The sequence below is a fragment of the Nanorana parkeri genome, unplaced genomic scaffold (assembly GCF_000935625.1).
Source record: "Nanorana parkeri isolate BGI_ZX_2015 unplaced genomic scaffold, ASM93562v1 scaffold278, whole genome shotgun sequence".
Taxonomy (NCBI): Eukaryota; Metazoa; Chordata; class Amphibia; order Anura; family Dicroglossidae; genus Nanorana; species Nanorana parkeri.
In genome coordinates, this window is record NW_017306546.1 from 1,412,835 (window position 1) to 1,433,809 (window position 20,975).

The 20,975-nt window shown below is 37.6% G+C and overlaps 1 protein-coding gene across 1 annotated transcript; it reads right to left on the minus strand.

The window, feature by feature from the left end:
• Window positions 1-3,008: 3,008 nt before the first annotated feature.
• MYOG (myogenin) lies at window positions 3,009-20,042 on the minus strand. Its single transcript, XM_018557286.1, has 3 exons — window positions 19,536-20,042; window positions 7,314-7,392; window positions 3,009-3,130 (listed from the first exon to the last, which is right to left on the minus strand). The coding sequence occupies exons 1-3, from the start codon at window positions 20,040-20,042 to the stop codon at window positions 3,009-3,011; spliced, it is 708 nt and encodes a 235-aa protein (XP_018412788.1).
• Window positions 20,043-20,975: the final 933 nt, after the last annotated feature.

Consider the following 20,975-nt stretch of genomic DNA (forward strand, 5'->3'; position numbering starts at 1 on the left):
GAGAATGTGCATTGGATCGTGGACATGCTCACCCAGGAGACACCCGTTTTTCCCTGCTGTCTAGCTGTGATGGAGTGGTGCTCCATGTGTTTAAATCAGTGGTTACAGCACAATGTTTATTCAAACAATCTTTATTAAAAAAGAAACATACAAATAAGTTAGCAAAAATAAAAAAGTCAAACCCACACATTTATAATAAAAAAGGCGGTAACACTAACATTGGTCAAACAATACTGCAATCAGTAAAAACCCATTGGCCCCAGTGAACAATAAAAAAAACCTTTATTTAAACCACATCACTTTATATAAATCACACCCCTTTGATAAAAATGGCTATGAAAATAAAATACAAAAAAAAATCTGATACCAAAAGATGGAATTTATATGAAGTTTCTTTTAACGTTGTCCAAACCATAATTAATATTAGTATTAACTTCATGGTGTTTTAATTATACTCCTTAAGGATATTAATAATAAATATACGTTGGGTTGAGTTTTAAATAAAGTTAAATTGCGATCTCTTTTTTTAAATTAACTAGGTGTAATCATATTTAATTTAATAATTTATTTAAATAATTATGTTATCATGGCAACATTTAAGGCCAGTTTTTAAATATGGCACATAAAGGAATAATAATTATATAATTAATTCATAAGACAGTAACTGAACATCATCAATTAGGAATTTTTGTTCATGTTCATGAAGGCAAAGCTGTCCAACACATATGGATTTATTTAGTGCTGGTTATGGTAGCAAGAGTATTCTGTATGAAGGTCTATTTACAGTAGACAAGTGCTTTTGATTTTACGGATATTCATGGTAGAAACCCACTACCGTCAATTTGTAGGTATCGTTTGTTGACACCTTGAACAGAAAGGGATTCCTGACATCAAAGAAAGGATAAAACTATGAAGAAACAGCTCACGTGAGAATCAAATCATGAAGATTGTCAACAAGTTAAGGATCCTTTTTTTTAAAAGTGACAGTTATTTTCAGCTCCAATATGAATCCAATAAGATTTGAAACATTAGTCACATGGAAATAAATTTAAAGATCCTCACCTTTGTATTAATGTGTTGTGAATTAAGCCTAATGCATTTATTGTTATTTCCCTTCTGTCAGGTTATCACCACCAGGAAAAATGCTAGTGTGAAAATATTTCCAATTCAAACAACATAGGCAGCTTAGTTCATTTATGAAAAGTAAGTCTTCCAAGCTGTAAGCTAAACTTTATCTGCTTTTCCTTAGAGCTAACAGCATACTATAGAGGAGTGGAATATAGTACAGTGGAACTGGCATTTTGTTCACATTAAAGAGATTCTGTCACTTTGCCCATTCAGGAAAAAATAATATGCTATTTTGCAAGAAGAACCTCCCACCTACTGATGCTCACCTTCACCACGGTTCCACTCAGTTGTCCCAGTGGTCACTGGCTCCCCATGCCTGGAAGCACTGTCTATTTACTAAGGGCTCAGAAAAAGCAATGGAGTGGCAGGGTGCAGCAAGTAAGTATCAGCAGGTGGTGGGTTCATTTCACAAGAGAAGCTGTCACTTTGCCATAAAAGGCAAACTAACAGGTACTCTTTAAATACTGTAGTAATACCCACACTGCAAGGGTAATGTCAATCACCTATTGATCATCTAAGAAAATACTAAAACTGTGGCATTCAAGTAGTGTAAAACATTTGGCCTGGATCCCTTGTACCTGATGCATTAATGTTTGTTAGGGTGTTCATCGCATGAGGAAAACATTTTGCCATAGGTCATTATATTTAATACATTATGCTATGTTTTAACATGACAATTTGTGTAAAAAATTTTAGGTGCCTTTTGCATGCAAAAAATGTGGGATATGCTCTTGTGAAGTACTGTTTCAGTAACAGTAATTTTACTCTTCTAAAGGAAGAGTGTCATCTAGCATGAGCCCTAGTAACAAATAACTTACAGAACACTAGCATTGTTGCTAGCAGCCAGGCTCAGTGGAACATTTGTGATGTCCTTAAAGCTATGTCCAGCATAGCTACGCTAGAAACATCACTGATTTTCTACAGGAAAGAACCCCAAGTAGCAGCCTTGTCAGAATCATTGCAACCCATAATAATAATAATAATAATAATAATAATAAAAGTGATTAAGATGTGCAATAAGACAAGCATAATGGGAAGGATGGAAAAGTTCACTTTCCTGAGATAAAAAAATGCTTTGGATGAAGCCACTTACAAATTAGCTTTCTCTGGGCAGTGACAGCAATAAGTAGTGTGAATGTAATTCCCCCTACTGCATCAAAAGAAGTTTAAAAAAGAAGGCTCACTGCAGAGAAAATATTTCTGAATTAGCCAAGAAGCTCAAAGATCTTCCAACCCTGGAGACCATCTGCAATGCTATACTTGAGGGCTGGCATGGTAAGCTTCGACTTTGTATATCTTCTAAGGTGGTAGTATTTCGACACTGTTTCCTGAAATGGCCCAATTTTCACATGTAAAAGACTACTTGTAACATCCCTCAGTCAAAGTAAGTGATCAATTAATTTTTATCTTAATACTCCCCTTTTGCTGACTGATATTCAGTGCAACTCTTAAAATATCTTCACATTGCTTGATTTATTATCACTCCTGTTTAGATCATTCAGCTTAGAAGAGAAACTTAACTAGAAATTGACAACAAAATGCATTAGACATTAGCCAGTGGTGTGTGTTCCTCTGTCTCTCGCTTTATGAATAGTAGAAACAAGCTTATATATTATATATATTTTTACCTTAAAGACCAGGTTGGACAAAACTTTTTGAGATGATCTAGGTTTAAATACAATAACCTATATATCTCCAAATACCTCCTATGTCACTTAATACCCTGTACCACCAAACTTTGATGGCGTCATTGATAGGAGATTTCGTTTTCTAAGTCATTTTATGAGACAACAGTGCTACAAGAATCGGTCCATAATATGTTACTTCCAGTGTGCTAGTAGCATACAGGAAGGTCCACAAACAACATCTTGAAGATGTGCTTAGTTTCCAATATGCTGTTCAGAAAAGTTTATTGACACCTCTCCAGATGTGATGCTGTCAACAATCGAAGACAAAGAACTCATGTCACGTTGTTCTGAGGAATCATCACTTAGAAGATTTTCTGCAGGAGGAAACAGAAGGAATTAGGATGCCAAAAAGACAGGAAACATGCATTCAGTGGACGCATATCACTAGAACACTACATCTTTGTCTAAACATCATTTTACCTCTACTTATCTGTAATAGAAACCTCATGGTAATTCATATTTTTTTAATGGAATTCTAACTAGGCTGAACTTTTATGAAATTCTAACTGGGCCACACTAGAGTTTACATTAATTTCAGTGTGCAGTAGACACAGGGTAATCTGGCTGTGATGGGCAACATCTGCTTTGTACATTCATCCAGTGCTTATAAAGGTGGCATGTTTACAGTGAATGACCTTGATCTTGAATGATTAGAAAAAAATGACAAAACTAATTTGATTTTATAATGCTGCCTTATGCCACAGAAGACAAAATAAAAGTATCCTGCCTATCAAATTCTTTGCAAAATAATAAGAAAATCTCCAATTCTGAAGTTATGTACATTTAATAGTTTTACAAAGTCTCACATACGGGCAGAGCTACATGGGCAGAAACCATAAACAAAGGGATCTCCTGAGTGTGGTTCATCTGATTTTGGTGTTATTTGCACATATTACAAAGGACACGTCTAACACTTTTGCATTTTTTAAACAATGTTTAACAATGTGGTACAAGCTAGGATATCCATTATGTTTTTAGTGTAGCGCTTGAAGTTACTAAACGTATTTTAGAAATCCCTTTTTTATTTTTTAATTGAGAAAATAATTAAAAAAAAAAAAAAAAAAACCCTACAAGTACAGTATAAACCTTTAAAGCCCATTTAAAGGAAATGTATATTGTTTGTTTTATACATTTTATTGTGTGATATTTATTATGTATATGACTTAAAAATACAATAGTAAAATATATGTTTGGCCAACAGGAGGAATGCTAGTGTTTTATGACATGTGAACCTATTTTTAGCTTTCCTGTTAACAAAAAGACTACTGTTTACAGAGCTCTATAGCTCAAATGTATATACCTTAATGAAATGTAGGAGTGACCTATCCCCCTCCTTCACTGTTCTTTTTAGACAAAATATTCACAATTTTATTCTGAGAGTGAGCCTGAATGCAAGCATCTGCTAATTTGTAAAATTAAGATTTTTTAAAATAAATTGTACAAAAAATATAAAATGAAATAAATTTGATTGAAAAATCCTAACTGTACATGCAACTGTAATGGACCTGATTTACTTTCGTGTAAAATGAACTGAGGAGTAATTAAGTAAACCTGTGTTCATTTCAGACATCCGGTCATTGACAAGTGCAAAAAAAAAATGATTGAATATTTGTATTAATTTCCCTTTACTGTATTTCACCCAACTTCAACCCTAAGAGCAAACAAATTACATTTTTGTATGAAATTTTTTATGTAGCTATGTATTCCAAACTATAGGAACACATTATGCAAGTTTGTTTACTTTGACAATAAAAAAATATATAACATACAGAAAAAGATTGTACGGTTAGTAAATTAATTAAAAAGATTATTATTATGAATTGTAATCTGTAGCTGTCATTTGGAAAAATACAGTTTTCATGCACTGAATGTGACCCTTTAAGACTCCACATGTTTTCTTTGTGAAGTCACATTGCTTGAACACACAGCTAAAACTTTAATGGTCTTTTGTTCTTTGGCTGGCACTCTGCATTAGTGTATATTACTGCTAACATAACCTTCACAAACCATTTATTGGGGGCATGTGATTTTTTTAAACAGTGCATATCATTTGTAATGCAGAATCTGAGGGCCTGAAGGGATTTCTGTTCTTATTTAATCCATTAACATAAAGTACAGATTTTTGACCTTTGCTGGAAAAACAATTCATTTACACTTCATGCAAATCTGTTCAGATTTTCTGTGCATAAATATAAAGTCCATAAATTCTCAATTATTTACACATATAGTTCTTTTTAAAAACTTTATGATATTAGTTTTAACTTTTCTTTCCTATTAATAAAGAGAATGTTTTTTGAGAGATTAGAAAGTGGTTGTTGAATTGGGAACATTTTTAGAGAATGTTTTAGGTGGTGTTGCGTGTATAGTTTTTGTTGCTTTTTATGGGTAGTAATAGGAAATTTTTGAAAGGTAGAAAGTACTACTGTGTTTAGATGCATTTCAGGATCCTTCTTTATACCTAAAGTTTTAATGACAGTTTTTCTCTCAGATGTATGTTTAATCAACTAGGCTAAAGGGCGCATAATGTACCAAAAAGTGTTAAAATCCACTCAGTTTACCTCTTACTCTGCTATTTGGGGCAAAATGACAGGTCAACCGGTAAAAGCATCCCTCACCTGCTTATATTTAACTTTGCTACATTTCCTAGCTGCTCAGTTGTTCTGTTGGAGCCCTCAGTGAATACCTGGAGTCTCTGGGTAGGAAGAAGCATCTGACCTTTTCTCAGGATGCAGTGCTAGGGCCAACATCATATGATAGGATGGAGGAGGAGGAAGTTAACCCTGTGTTAGCTCTAACACCATCTGACAAAAAGCTTACACTTTCCAGGACTGGTACAAGAATTGAGCAGCGGGGAATGCAGGTAGGGTGAGTATCAGAGGGTGAGGGGTTGTTCTTACAAGAGAACCTGTCACTTTGTCCTGAATGGGCAAAGTAATATAGTCTATTCACTAGACTTCTCTGCGGTCATATTTATGCAGACCACCTAAAAAGGTCACTGAGAATGTACTACACCAAGCCTATGCTATGTACCTTCCTCTTTTTTTGCTTCCTGTATTACCAATTTAATTTCTTAGGCAGGCTTTTTGAAAATGGTGGATTTGAGAAACTTCCTGGTACTAACAAAATAGTGGTGCATATCAGAAGCAGTCTGCTTAATTTCCCTTGCTAGCCAACACATGTCAGTTTACTGAAGTGAGAACAATTGGGGCAATTCATAAATAGTGTCTTTAACACTCTTTAGAAGTCTGTGAGGCATCCACACAACAAATGTCAGTGCTTGCTGCAGATTTATGTACCTGTTGGAAACAGATACATGGATTTGTTGCAAGCACCGAATACTCCATCCTCAGAGCAGCTCACCAACTCCCATGGCTGTTGCAGCTTTCACACAGTGGTGAAGTGGCTGCCTAGTGGGTAGGTAGAGCCCGATGGGGAAGCTGAGGACCTAGTAGATGAACTTGATGGACTTGTGTCAATGTTTTCAATTGGACTAACTATGTAAGTAGGTAGGTCCCACTGATTATTGACAGCAGGCAGTGTGTGGATTCCTTAGCCAAGAGAAAGCCTACTATTGGATATGGAATCTGCCCACTTCCTGCTGTCAATGACTAGTAGAAGGGACCTGATGGGAAAGAAGGGGAACTTCCCCATCAGGCCACTATTAAGGACTACCTGAATCTATCACATGATTGGAACAAATCCATTAGTGAATTCCACAGAATGGTAGGTAATGTCTGATTGGTTGCTATGTAGCTGTGTTTAGCATGTTAAATAAGTCCATAGGTTGTATTTCTCTACATTTAAGCACTACAAAGGTCATAACGAGAAAGCAGACAAGCTGACTGTGTTCATTAGGTGGGAACCTCATTAGCAATCCATATTAGTTTTTCTTTATTGATCACATCACAAATGTGTGCCCACATTCACATTTCACTGTGTTGCACAGGGATGACTGACAGCTATTGGATTTCAAAAGACCATGTAATTTGGTTAACTTGAGCCGAAGGCTAAAAAGATAGAAATGTTGGGTTTTCAAAATCAATCCTTTGCCCAATACTACATTAAGGTTTGATATACTGAAAGGTAGTAAACTGAAGTAAAGTGAGTAGATAACATCAAGAAGGGTTAGAATCCCTGTCCATTTTTTTTGCTTTTTTTTTGCTCTCCGTGTCTTGTTGTGGAGATTTCCTTAATTTCTATGTCTCAGAGACGCAAAGTGAAAATGATTCCCCTCTAATTTTTTGTTTTGGGAAAAATGTAAAAATTTTGATTTCCCATCACTTTCTGTGATGTAGTGTACTTAAAATATATATATATATACACACTGTATATATATTTTTATTTAAGTATTCTCTTTAAACTACTCTATGCCTCTATAACTGGTTTATTTCTGGCGTATATAGATGTACCACACAAATGTAAATGCCCAGCTGTCACTAAGAAAAATGTTTCATGCCAGTGAAGGCAAGATCAATATTATAAATTATAAGCTCTTACCACTTTGGCTTCCACTGAAGTCAGACTCATTCCACTCAGGGCTGCAAGATGAGGAACTTGATCCACATTCACTAGATACCTTGAATAGAAAATAATAACATAAAATTGTGACTTTAACTGGTCCTTAGCTGAAGCAAAAGGTTGATTCACTGAATCAGTCATTCATATTCTTGTGTATGTATGATTTCGTAGGACTTGTGGGACACTGGGACCACAGAACACAAGTGTAGCCCAACATTTTACTCAGGAGGGAAGCTCCACTATGGCAACTAAGCTCCACTATGGCAACCAAGGGCTGCAGTAGCACTGAATACATCTAAGGGGATTCTAGCAATATTGTGGCATTGTCATGTATGTATGTATATTTATATTCATCTTTATACTTTTATAACTAGCTTGTATGCCATTCATCAATAAGCAAAGTCATGGAAATGTGAGTATAAAAAATAAAACTCAAGACAGTATTAAAAAGAACATCATGTTATCTATTTAATATATGTATTAAACAGTATTTTTCACCAAGAGGGGAGAGCCGAGAGATGGCCTCATTAGTGTCTGTCTGCTCCAATCAGCAGGGTAGTGTTGGCAATGGGGCAAGCTATATTGCTTAATGGCCAAGGAGAAAAGTAAGGTCACAAATCCAGCTTTGCTGTCTGGGAGGGGTGTCTAGATCACAAAGGTGGCTAAACAGAAATACACATGTTTTTGGGAGATAAGCAAGTTCATGTTTATTGATTTAAGCAGTATCTTCATCACACAGAAAAGCATCTTTAGGATGTAGATTCTATGATTTTTTTTACAATATAATTTTTTTGCAAAGTTGCATTGCTTAACTAGAGTATTGGCAAACCTATGGTGTACATGACCAATTTAATATTTTTGTAGTATAGTTAAAGGAAACTTGTGATGAGAAAAATAAAATAAGTATGCAGATTAGGACTCAGGAGTTCCAACTTCTCTCTGATTTTACTGGCTATATACTTTTTCTGGATCAGTTTTTCGGAAGAACTTATTGAGGTATTTGGGGTTGATTCGCTAACGGGTGTTCACTTTGCAAATTAATTAGCACTTTGCTTAACTTAGTGAATGAGGTGAAAATTCACTTTACAAAAAATACCTAATCATGTGCTTGGAAAATAAAAAATAAAGCAGTATTTTTGCTTCCACATGATTGGATTACAGAGATTACATTATATATATATATCTATATATAGATCTATATATAGATCTATATATAGATCTATATATAGATCTATATATATACTGTATGTAGGATAGTTACTGACAGTACTATAATAAGATAATTTCAAATATTGTTGCCCTGACAATGTTGGAATTGGATTCCTCCACTCAGTCTCCACAAAAGTGGCGCATTTTATGATTTTATTATGGTAGCTCTGCCACTTTGCATGATCATGTAAGCATGCTTTCATTTTTGTCGGAACACAAAATGTAATGCTTATATGTATTATACTTACCTGTATGCTTTTTTCGAAATAACACTTTCTTTTGTCTAATGCGCCAATCGGCTTGGATCACTTACTGTGACACGAAATAGATACCAATTTTTGTATTGTATATATGATATTGTAAAGTAATTGTGTGGTTTCAAGGAGGTTGTGTTATGAATCGAGCAGAGATTGTACTTTAATCACGTTTAACTAAATGTGAAGAAATAACATGTATATGATTTTATATTTCTGGTTGGCAAGTTTTTACTTGGTACCTTAAAATCCACATTTATTTTCTATGTATTCTCTATTGACTATTTGGGACTGTGGCACCGTGGCCTAAAGGGTTTTGTACACCCACCTCAATGCTTGTTTTCAGAAAGAGGTAAGAGCAATGGCAGCCTACATGTTTCTCTCAGGACATATTTCCTTTTCACTGCTGGGAAAAAAGATTACAGACTTATTTTTTCCCTATATCAAGCTGTTACTGTTAAGTAGTGCATGCTATTATTACATGATTTTGGCAGCTAGGAGAGCTTTACAAAGATGTTCATATTACATTTACAAGTCTTTACAGCCTGTAGTGCATGACATAACTATGTATTATCATTCCTAAGCAATGGAAACTAGAATGGGAGAACATAAAATAGCTCCAATCAGCTTCCAGCTGATCAAATGAAATGATTACATTTAACAAACAAGATGGAACTGCTTAAAGCCATCAATTATTATGCAGTATAAAGCCAAGTGTTTGTCTTTCATTTTAATTCAAATGACATGTTAATAGTTTTAGGCACTTCCCACATTGTAGATCATTGCCTTAAATAATATTGTGAAATTGAACAAATATACAGGAATTACTGCAAGCCTAATGAAAAACATAAGTTCTCGCACACTTGAATTTACATGTGGTTTATCCAACCAGGCTGAGTAAATGGAATTGTAGTAATGGGAAAAATGATATACCAATAATGATTGACCTTAGTTAATAATTTAATACATACATAAGGTAGGTTGATTCAAACAGTGTTACTTGTCAGTAAGCCGGCTATGGAAGGGGTTTACTTTTCTTAAAATTGGACTAAATCAGATTAGTGTAAAGAGCAGTGAGGATATACACAGGGCTATAACCTACAGCCAGTATTCACATTACTGCATTTGTTCCATTAAAATGTACCTGGATAGAGTGTAGAGGGATGAAAACCCGTCAGTTTTTTTTTCTAAAGTGAGCACCACACCAATTATTATAGAGTGCAGAAATCTAAATGTATTAGTCCTTAATCAAGATGAGACAAGATCAGGGCTTAGGGATAAAAGATTGCAAACAAGAATACAACATATAAAGAATAAAAATAATAATATAAAAAAACTATAGCATAGCCTGTAACATCTTGTGTCATTTCGATTAGGAACTAATACATTTTTAATTCTGGAATCAAAAATAATTGGTGCATTGCTCACTTTGGGGTTCATCTATAAATGTTCCACCCCTAGATGGTGCTGACAAGTACAGCAACTTTTGTAAATGAACCCTTTAGTGTTTCCAAACATTTGGAGGGTTATTCACTTACCTCCGGAAGGATCCAGCCTCGCTTCAATCTAGCCTCGGCTGATTTTTCGGCTCACAACGGCTGCTGGAGCCCTTTGGTTCAGTTGAACCGAAGGGCTGCTGTATGGGCTATTCACGATAGCCCGTACAGCAGTCGAAGGCAGCGGAGCGGCTCAGCCAAGCCGAACACATATGCCTTGGCTTGGCTGAGCCAAAGTGACAGCTTATGTGGAAAGAAGGTTCGGCCGAAGCCAACCATATTCCCTGCTACTCCCTGCCACAGCGTCCTCAGGACATTTGAGGACACTGGGCTGTCATTAAATGACAACTGGGCAGAGCCAGCCGTGACATTACGGCTGGCTCCGCCCATTTGTTTTTATTTGTTCTAGACCTGCAGGCAGACTGTCAGGTGCCGCCCAATTGTTCATATTTCCGGCATCTTTCGGAATGTAACTCTATGGCAGGAGTTTGTTATGTGCGGATAGGTCGCTGGGCGTCGTTTTTAAAATGTATTTATTATTTTTATTTTATTATTCCACCGGGTAGTTGTCATCATGGACAACGCTGAACGTCAGGATTGACCCTGGATTACGTCAGTGTGTTTATTTTAATTTTTATGTCACCCTTTAGTGAATGAGTAGGGGTACAAGTGCCCCTTATTCATTCAAGGGGGGGCACATCTGGGTGCCCCTATATTAAAGGGGGTACCCCGATGCAAATAAGCCCCCCTGCCCGCAGACCCCCACAACCCATGCCCCAGGACTTGTGAGGTAGAGGCCCTTGTCCTCATCGGCATGGGGACAAGGTGCCTTTCCAGGAGGACCCTGGAAAAGCACCCTCCCATGTAGCCTGGTATGGCAGGGAGGGGGCGCCTGGCAGGCCTGTGCTCAGATCAAGGGTCAGGTTGGGAATTTTAGGGGGGACCCCATGTTTTTCCCCATTTCTGGCGGTTGGGTTCCTTCTTAAAATTCCTACCAGACCTAAAGGGCCTGGTATGACTTTGGGGGGGGGGGGACCCCACACCCTTTTCTTTATTTTTAATTTGGGATCCCTTCTAACTTTCCTACCAGACCTAAAGGGTCTGGTATGGTTTGGTAAGTTTTTTTTTCCCTTTTGTTTAAATTTTTCTTATTCTGCTCGCTAGTCGCTACCTATTCACTCACTGCTGTTCGGCCTCTATGAGAATAGGGGTGAACGGGAGCGAGTGAACTGCCGCAGCTACTACCTATTCTGCTGGTTACCTATTCACTCACTGCCGTTTGGCCTCTTTGAGAATAGGGGCGAACAGCAGGGAGTGAACTGCAGGAGCTTCAGCACAGCCGATCCAGATGTTAGATTGGCTGGTTCGAACAGCTTCTGCACTTCAGCTCAGTCATACAGAGCTGAAGTGAATAGCTGAACACCGTTCGGCTCAGTTCACTTCGGCTAGTTTATTCACTCGGCTGCCTTCGGCAGCTTAGTGAAAAACACCCTTGGATTCTTCCCAGGGTGCTCTCCTAAGGACCCCTGATGTATGTGAGTTGCTTCATCCAGAGTATTATGCTCCATGAATCAAGCCTCATATACATAAAATCCCAGAGGTAGCCAAAGTATATACAGTATATAGTGGCCTTTATGGGTCTTGCAGCGGAGATAAATCAAAGCATCAGCGTTTTATTGTTGACATTTTGATGGTTAGCTTAGTCTTGTAGTCTTTTTGTCAACTAGTAATGTTGACAAAAAAAAACTCAGACGCTTTCACTTATGTTTGCTGCAAGACCCGTAAGTGCCTCAACATATACTTTGGATATTTATTTATTTTTTTACGGTTTGTGTCCTCGATAGGGGGATAGGGGGAAATCTTCCAATGCGGACAATCGTTACAGTGACAATTGAGAGGGCATCCCCCTAACTTTAGAGAGGCTTCCTCTCATTTTTTGTTATGTCTACAGGAAGAAAAGGGAAAATCTCCCCAATGGGACATAGACATCAAAACAAATGACAGTTTTGACAAACCCTATAACCTAACCCTCTATCCAAAATGAAAGTTATGGATTTTGATATACTTTAAGATATGATTTCTGGTCATGGGTAAATGTTCTTTGCTGTCTGTCGGTCACATTCTAAAATCATCATGTACAAAGTAGGAGCAGCAGTACAACATTGGAAGTGAGGATGCCGAGGGGGCCTGTTCATAATCTGCATCTTTGGAAGGAAAAGGAGAATGCTGGCTGCCAGGAGAACGAGGGATAAGGCAACTAAAAGTACTTTTTAATGTTCGCGTAGACCACTCCAGCTGTGGTAAAACTACAAATCCCATCATACATCTGCCTCATGGGATCATGATTGTGGCTGTCAGAGACTTGCAATGCCTCCTGAAACTTGCCGTTCTACAGTAGCTGGAGTGCCAAGGTTGCCTACCCTTGGCTTTCGACGAAAATGAACATTTAACTCTTGAAGTATGGGGGAGCCAAATAATTCTTAGCTTTTGTGTCATCTACATGCTCTGCATATATTTAGGTAGCTCAAAATGCCCATCACTCCAATATGAGTGAAAGATTACTTAAAAGATTAGTCAGCATCCAGATTTTCCTGCTTTCCAAAACAATTAATTCTGTAACTTCCAGATAGCTCATCTAAGATGAATAATCTGTAATTAAATATTTATTAAAGATTATGAAAATAAAAAGGTTGCCTAAACCCCAAGAAATACTCAAAGATTATTATAATCAATGCAATCCATAGACAATTGTTTCTGGCTTCTTTTTTCCACATGCTAAAAAGACCTCACATGCACAGATCTGTTTCTCTGGTAATTGCTTTCCATAGGCTCAATTATCTCTGTATTCACAACAGGGAGAGTGTGGAAAGTGAATGACATTTTCAGTACTGCCCCCTGACATTTTGTCCAGCTGCCCGGGAGTTGCAGTCCTCAAAGATCTTATGTGGACCACAACAAAACAAATTATCACGGCCCCAAATGTATTAATATTGTACACTATAGACACTTAGGCTGCAGCTTTACAAAGTATAGCTGGCCGAACATTGCTTGAATTTCATCCAAAATTCGAGTGGAGGGTGGCCCTGTTGGCCTGGTTTGGACAACTGTCAAGACAGGCCCAAGGGTCTTGACAAAGGTAAATTTTTCCATAGGGATCTATTCACGAAGCAGCCGAAGGATCTAGCCGTAGCTTCGGCCAATCCTTCGGCTAAAATCAGAGTTTCTCTCCTGGGCGGCCGGGATCGGGAGACTCCCAGAGCGCCTGGGAGAGTTTTTTTAAATTTATTTTTGACGGCAGCAGAAACGCCGGACAATAGAAAACTGTTGGAAGGAGCTAGCCGTCATTGCTAGCTCCGCACAATCGTTTTCTATTTATTTTTTTGTACTTTTTAAACAATTTTTCTGTTCTGCTCAGTCCCTCTGTAAGAATCTATAAGAATAGACCGAACAGCAGCGAGTAGCCTGCCGGAGGTTCGGCTTAGCCGATCCAGATGTTGAATTGGCTGAGTCGAACTCCTCCTGCACTTCGGGTCGGCCGAACATGCTGAGCATATATGGCCGATATATATGGCTGAAATCAGCCGTACCAGCCTGAAGTGAATAGCCGAACAGCGTTCGGCTCACTTCACTTCAGGTCGGTCTTTCACTCGGCTGCCTACGGCAGATTAGTGAATAGACCCCATAGACTTTTTTCGAAGGATTCTGGTGGAAAATTGTTGGATGAACAGTGACTGCATCCAATCAGGCAGCCACAGGTGCTGCTGCCATCTTAATACAATAGCTGGCAGGGGAGATTCCTCCATCCATGCTGTTTAGCGTAGATGGGGGAATTGATTGATTTTTTGTTGTTCAGCCTTCAGGGCTTAATGTGATAAACAAGAGTAATCTAAAGATGTGTGGCCAGCCTAATGCGGAACTAAAGTCAGTAAAGTACAAAAATGCTGGGATGCTAATTTTGTCAGAATGTGCACATGCAAATTATCTTCTGCCCCAAAAATTACCATTCCCAGCATCTCTAAGATGTGCTGAATGGGAAGGCTGTTGTGAAGGATCTAACTCCTGTGCACATGCACAGGAGTTACATCATCATCCGAGAACCCAGAAGTGTCGACAGTGTAGATGGCAGCACTGTCTGGAGCAGCATACATGTGTAAGGTACGTGTACCCTAAGGTGCATGTATGCTATGCAAACGGTCACATGAAAACAAAAAAAGCTGTTTACACAACGGTTTACTTCCGCTTTAAGTATCCAGCCTCAGTACTCAAAGACATTATTATTATAGTTCAGGATTTATATAGCACCAACAGTTTGCGCAGCGCTTTACAATATCAGGAATATATTACATTTACAATACAATTCAAGACAAGATGATTAGGAGGGCCCTGCCCGTGAGACCTTACAGTAGATGCAGTTCAGGAAAATTAAAGCATCAGAACCTCTTATTTGCATACTGGTTCCAGGTCAGTGACTTAAAAAGTAATGAAGACCCTGGATCAGCATAAGAGCCATAATATTTGCATTGTCAGCATAAGAAGTCATTAGCGGCAGCCTCCATAGTTCCTCATTGCAGATTTCCATTAAAAAGAACCTATCATCTGCAAAAAAATACTTGCACAGACAACATTTCACTAATAAGGCATGCTAGAAGGTTTTCTCTATAACTGCCCAGGCTAATGTTAAGCTGCCACCAGACATAAGATGATCATCCCAAATACTCAGTTTAGGCACCGATAACTATTCTAGTATCGGTGCATCCCTAGTTTATATTGATGACAGGTAAAATATGATTGGTTACTGTCACTGACTGCAAACTGTACATCATCTTCGCACACTGGCACACCATAATTGTTTACCTTTTGTGGTGAAGCCATATTGTACTGATATATATATGTGTGTGTGTCTTAACAGGTATGTGTTCATAGAGAACAAGAGAACAAGCAAAGTATTGTATTTCTATCATTTTGCATTCTTTCAACATGCTTCAAGTTGCGCTGAAACTTATTGAAGCCTGCTAGCTGTTTAAAAGGACAACCAGTACTCCCACTAAGATCTGTGTTTGACTTTCCCAAATGGGAGTTAAAGGGTGCTTTCAAGAGAAACTCCATCTATTAACAAAATTAACCCTTGCAGTGGGGCTGCCCCCACAGTTCAAGGATTAACTGCTCATTTTGGTTTAGAGAAGATATTGTCACCTGATACTCAGTCCTCTGGTGCTCACCTCTCTCCCCCTCCGCTCCAGCTGTGTGAAGTCACTCATTGTCCTCATGTCTAATGCAGGTGAATGGACTGCATTAGACGTGATGATGTCATCAGGGCTTATAATGCCGGAGCCCGGGGAAGAATAAGCTGCAGGGACCAGTCTAGTAGCCAGGTGGGATCAAGAATCAAGTGAGTTTATTTATTTTAATACAGCCCTAGGCCAAAACAAGCAATTGACACTTGCAGTGTTGGGTAGCCCCACTGCAAGGGTTCATTTTGCTAATCCCAGGAGTTCCTTTCTTAAAAAAGCTTCAAAGTTTGCCAACAGCTCTGCAAATGCTTTGTAAAAGTCTGCTATTCACACTGCTCTCATATAAGCTGAAGCCTAAAGGTAAGTTCATTGTTGTCTTAATCTGATCTCCAACGACACTCCATGTGTGACAGATTTGCTTTACCATAATCTATTGCAGTAGGTCAGTTTAAATAAAGAAAGGTTTGTTTTAAAACAAAGCAAAAGTAATTGGCTGATTTAGTTTACACGTGGCGGATTTTATCAACGTAACAGACTGACATACGTGAACAGTGAACATAACAGCCATTCAAAGCTGATTGCCTAAAGTCACTTGAGGATTAGGTACAGCAAGGCTGCTACATGTTGTCTGTTCACTGTCATCAGCTACTCATTCTCTAGCCAGTGACCAGATAACCTTTGCTGGTCCAGGAGGTGAGGAGGTCACACATAAGCCCTACTAGCATTGACATACTAAGGAGTTCAAGTGCCGCACAAATGTAGAAGGCAAGAACCCAACCTAATGACAGTAATGCGTTTGACACGCTTGTCACCAATGACAGGATCCACTCCATGTGTTGTCTTCACAGTCTTTAAACAGTTCAGCAACATCTTAAAGCAAATCCCATTAGACCACATCTGTCTTATTAACGAAAGAATAAAAATAATTTATAGTGAACATTTCGATTCTTTTTTTTTTTAGATACACTTATAGTTCACCATATATTGGATGTCATTTTAAAGTATAACTTTAGTTCAGATCATCTACATACAATTCAGCTGTCTATTACGTATGTCTATTTAGTTGACTATGTATGCCAAAAATATTTACTACCTTGTTTCTTACCGTCTTATTTTTTCCTCTTGAACACGTTCTGTTTTTTTATTTTTATATCAATGGTCCTTAATATACATCATAATGCCTGTCAAGTTTTGTTTCTGCTTTTCCCTAACAATAAAATTATCCCTGCAACGGATAGTACCCATGTTCTCATTTTATATTTCATGCTTACAGCAACAGGTATTGTAAACACTCAAAAGGCTTCCATAGGTGAACAAGGAGGACAGTATGGTAGATTTATTGCACCAATGTTTCTGCATCTTTGTTAAAGCTAATATACAGTACTTGTGTCCTCATATTTCATGTTTACAGCAACAGTTAACAGTATTGTAGACACTCAAAGGGCTTCCATAGGTGAACAAGGTGGGTAGTAGATTTATTGCAGCAACGGTTCTGTGCCTTTCTTAAAGTGACACTAAACTCAGGAGTTAAATGTTAAAAATGTATTTAAGTAACTTACCTATGAACAAAACTTTAACTTATTTGTGTATCACTCAGCTGTAGATCCTCAAATCATCTCTGAATTGGTGCTGACACTGTCCTTCCTTCTGGAGGGTGGCTACATTTGTTCCCCATGGTCCCTGTGTGTTGGAAAGTAGCCACCAATCCAAGATCAATCCTGTGATGGACTACAATCCCACATTTAGTTTACTAATTTATATTGAAATTGTAGTCCATCACAGGAGTGAGCTTGGAGCGGTGGCTACTTTACAACACACGCACACAGGGACCATGGGGAACAAAAGAAGCCAGAAGGAAGGACAGTGTCAGCATTAATTCAGAGATGATTTGAGGATGTACAGATGAGTGATACACAAATACGATACATTTTGTTAATAGTTAAGGTACGTGAATGCATTTTTAAGGTTTAATTCCTGAGTTTAATGTCACTTTAAGGCTAATATACAGTACCTAGTGTCCTCATTATATATTTTATCTGTACTACAACAGTTATTGTAGACACTCCATAGGAGAACAAAGAGCACAGCATAGTAGCTTTATTGTACCAATGTATCTGCGCCTTTCTTAAGGCTAATGTACAGTACTTGTTTCCTCATATTAGATTTCATGCTTACTGTAAATATTTTCAGAATTGTTCCCCTTTAGTGTGGTGGTAAGTAACTTCTGGAAAAAAAAAACCTAGGTAGTCAGTAATTTGGGAATTGTGTATACTTGTGCTGCAAAGGGTAACAGAAGAAGCATATGTGTCAAGTTTGGGTTATAGGGTTTTTGTTACAAGAGCTAGGTTTTCATAATGAGCATTACAATAAATTATCTTTAAAAAAATCACTATTTGCTTTTACACCATCCCCCCAGGCTACTAGCTTTCAAAAGTAAAGATCCCAGACATATACATAACAAAGCTAATGAATTTCTTGTACTAGTGTACTGCATTGTTATGCTGTTAACATCCAGGCTTGGTCAAGGTCAGCAAGGAGAAATAGATTGAGATATTGTTCTCTGACTAAATAGGCAAAGGACTCATTTAGGGAAAAAAAATCTATGAATGCATAAGAATGCATAAGGTTGTCCATACATAAGCAGATCTCTCACCAGGAACGGCAAGTGGTAATAGATCTGCCGTCCTTTCTCAAATTGTGAGTTTCATAGACCTATTAAAACCCTCTCCCTAATTTGCCTCGTGTGTAGATGAGTGATCATGCAGAGCAGAAATGATTCATTTTTAAACTGAGAATAGCAAATCATTGCAAGAAAATGTCAGTGTGTTAAATTAGTACTTCTTATACTTGCTAGTGTTCATTTTTTCTTTGTTATTAACCCTTTAGAGGCCTGATTATCACAAGTAAAGCTTGTCCATGTCAGGCTAGATAATAGCACCCTACGAATGTTCAATTGTTATTCATTTTGATAATCACAATGTAATATACAATCAGGTTTGTTAGGTATGGTCACAGCTGATCACCTAACTGCAAAATGTACTAAACCTGTGTAAAAATAGACACCAGGTTTTATTACTAAAGACAACTGACTTACTTTAATTACTTGAATGGTGAGAAAGGATCTCTTAATGTGGCCATGCACCTTACAACCATCGCACGACTTTCGTTGTGCGATGGTTGTAAGGTGATTAAAAGTCCATACGACCTGCCCATCTTGGACAGGCAGATCGTACTTGCGATCAAGTCCTCCCCGCTGAGGGGAGGGTTTGCAGATGATTGCAATAGCGAGCGGGCAGTGTGCGCTTGCGCACCTCGGCCCGTGCGGCTTTCGTCTTGCGATCGCGCTACCAACCCGCCGAAAATTGTACAATTTTTGGCTGGTTTTCTAGCATGCTCGTAATGCTACCTGACGATTATCGTACGATAATCGTCAGGTGTATGGGCAGCTTTAGTATGATTATATTTGCTGATATATGAAACTATATCAATATGCCACATTTTTGTATTAATTCCCAAGAATATTGTCAATTATACAGATTTCCTACATATGTATACTTTTTTTTCAAAATCTAAAAATTTCATTCTAAAAATGTAAACTTGAAATATTCCATATCTTAAGGATTTGTCATACATACAGGAAATTGTTAGACAAGGCAAACAGCAATGCACTAGGAGCATTTCACAACAAACAGTCATCGCTCATCTAACAGTGTTCTGATTGGCCTATATAGATGAAAGGTAAAAAAATGATTGGTTACTGTCATTTACTGAACACTGTACATCATCTTTGAACACTGGCACACTTTTATCTTTTACCCTTTAAGATACAGTCAGTAATGAAATGGTGGTATCTCTATTACCAAATGTACAGTGTATTTTTTGACATCTATTCAATATATGGTACTGATTTAGATGTACAGTGTCTTAACATGTATCTGTTCATAGAGAACAAGCAAAGTATCACATTTATATAATTTATTTAATTTATTTAACATAAACAGTGATACTTACCCCACGCTGAGCTCCATTAGCTAGGTAGAGCAAATCTCTTTGGTCCCTCTCTTGCTGGTTAAGGGATGACAGCAAAGCTTGCAGGCGTTCTATGTACTGGATGGCACTCCTCAAGATCTCAACTTTAGGAAGTCTCTGATTAGGGTTTAACAAAGTGCTTCTTTTTAAGGCTTCAAAAGCTTCATTTACTTTCTTCAACCTGCGTTTTTCCCTGAGTGTAGCTGCTCGTCTTCTGTCCAAAGACACTGTCTTCCGTTTGCACATCTTGCAGGCCCATGGTAGGCATTGCCCGGGACAGTGGTCCTGTTGGCCTACGCTGGCATGGGGGGACATCTTTTCTTCAATGCCCGTGCCTTGCAGTATAACACCATCAGCACAAATACCCATAGAGCCACGATCTTGAAATCCAGTCTGATCGTAAGTGGGGAGCCGTGTGGAAAAATAATTTTCATTGTCAAAAAATCTTTGTTCTGGGAAAAAGTAAGGGCTGGTTTCAAAGAGTTCCATCGTGTTCAACTGTTAAGATGTGTTTCCCTTCAATAACAACACAGCAACTGCACTTCTTCCCTTCACACCAACTGCTTGATGCCATTTAAACCCTCTGCCCAGCATTAAATCACAGAGATAAATATAGAAAAACACTCACGAAACCTGATCCACTTTTTAGCTGTTGCCTGACATCAAAACTTTTTACGTCTGAATAGACGGGATTCTCCCTAGAGGATACTTTTTTTTTTCTAGTATAAGTACAAAGGAAAAATTCCCTTTTACATTTTAAATATCACTGTCCTACAGATAGATAGATAGATAGATAGATAGATAGATAGATAGATAGATAGATAGATAGATAGATAGATAGGGATTTCACATATTAATACTAGCGGTATAGCCAGTATTTCGGCTCATGTTAAAAAGAGATAAAAATATTAGTAACAACAATAATAGATAGATAAAATAATTCCGTATCAATGGATATTATATATTATTATTAGTAATACAGTAAGCTGGTATTATTATTATTATTATTATTGTGCAAGATTGTAACCTCTCACAAGCAGGGTCCTTCTAATCCTCTTGCATGGAATTGTATTGTAACTGTACTATCTCCCCATATTTCCCCCAATAATAATAATAGAAAAATAATAATAATAATCCTGAAAAAACAAATAATAATAGCAGTTCTTTGACTTGGTTATGGTAATTAAATAATAGATATAATGATAGATAGATATATAGATAGATAGATAGATAGATAGATAGGGATTTCACATATTAATACTAGCGGTATAGCCAGTATTTCGGCTCATGTTAAAAAGAGATAAAAATATTAGTAACAACAATAATAGATAGATAAAATAATTCCGTATCAATGGATATTATATATTATTATTAGTAATACAGTAAGCTGGTATTATTATTATTATTATTATTGTGCAAGAT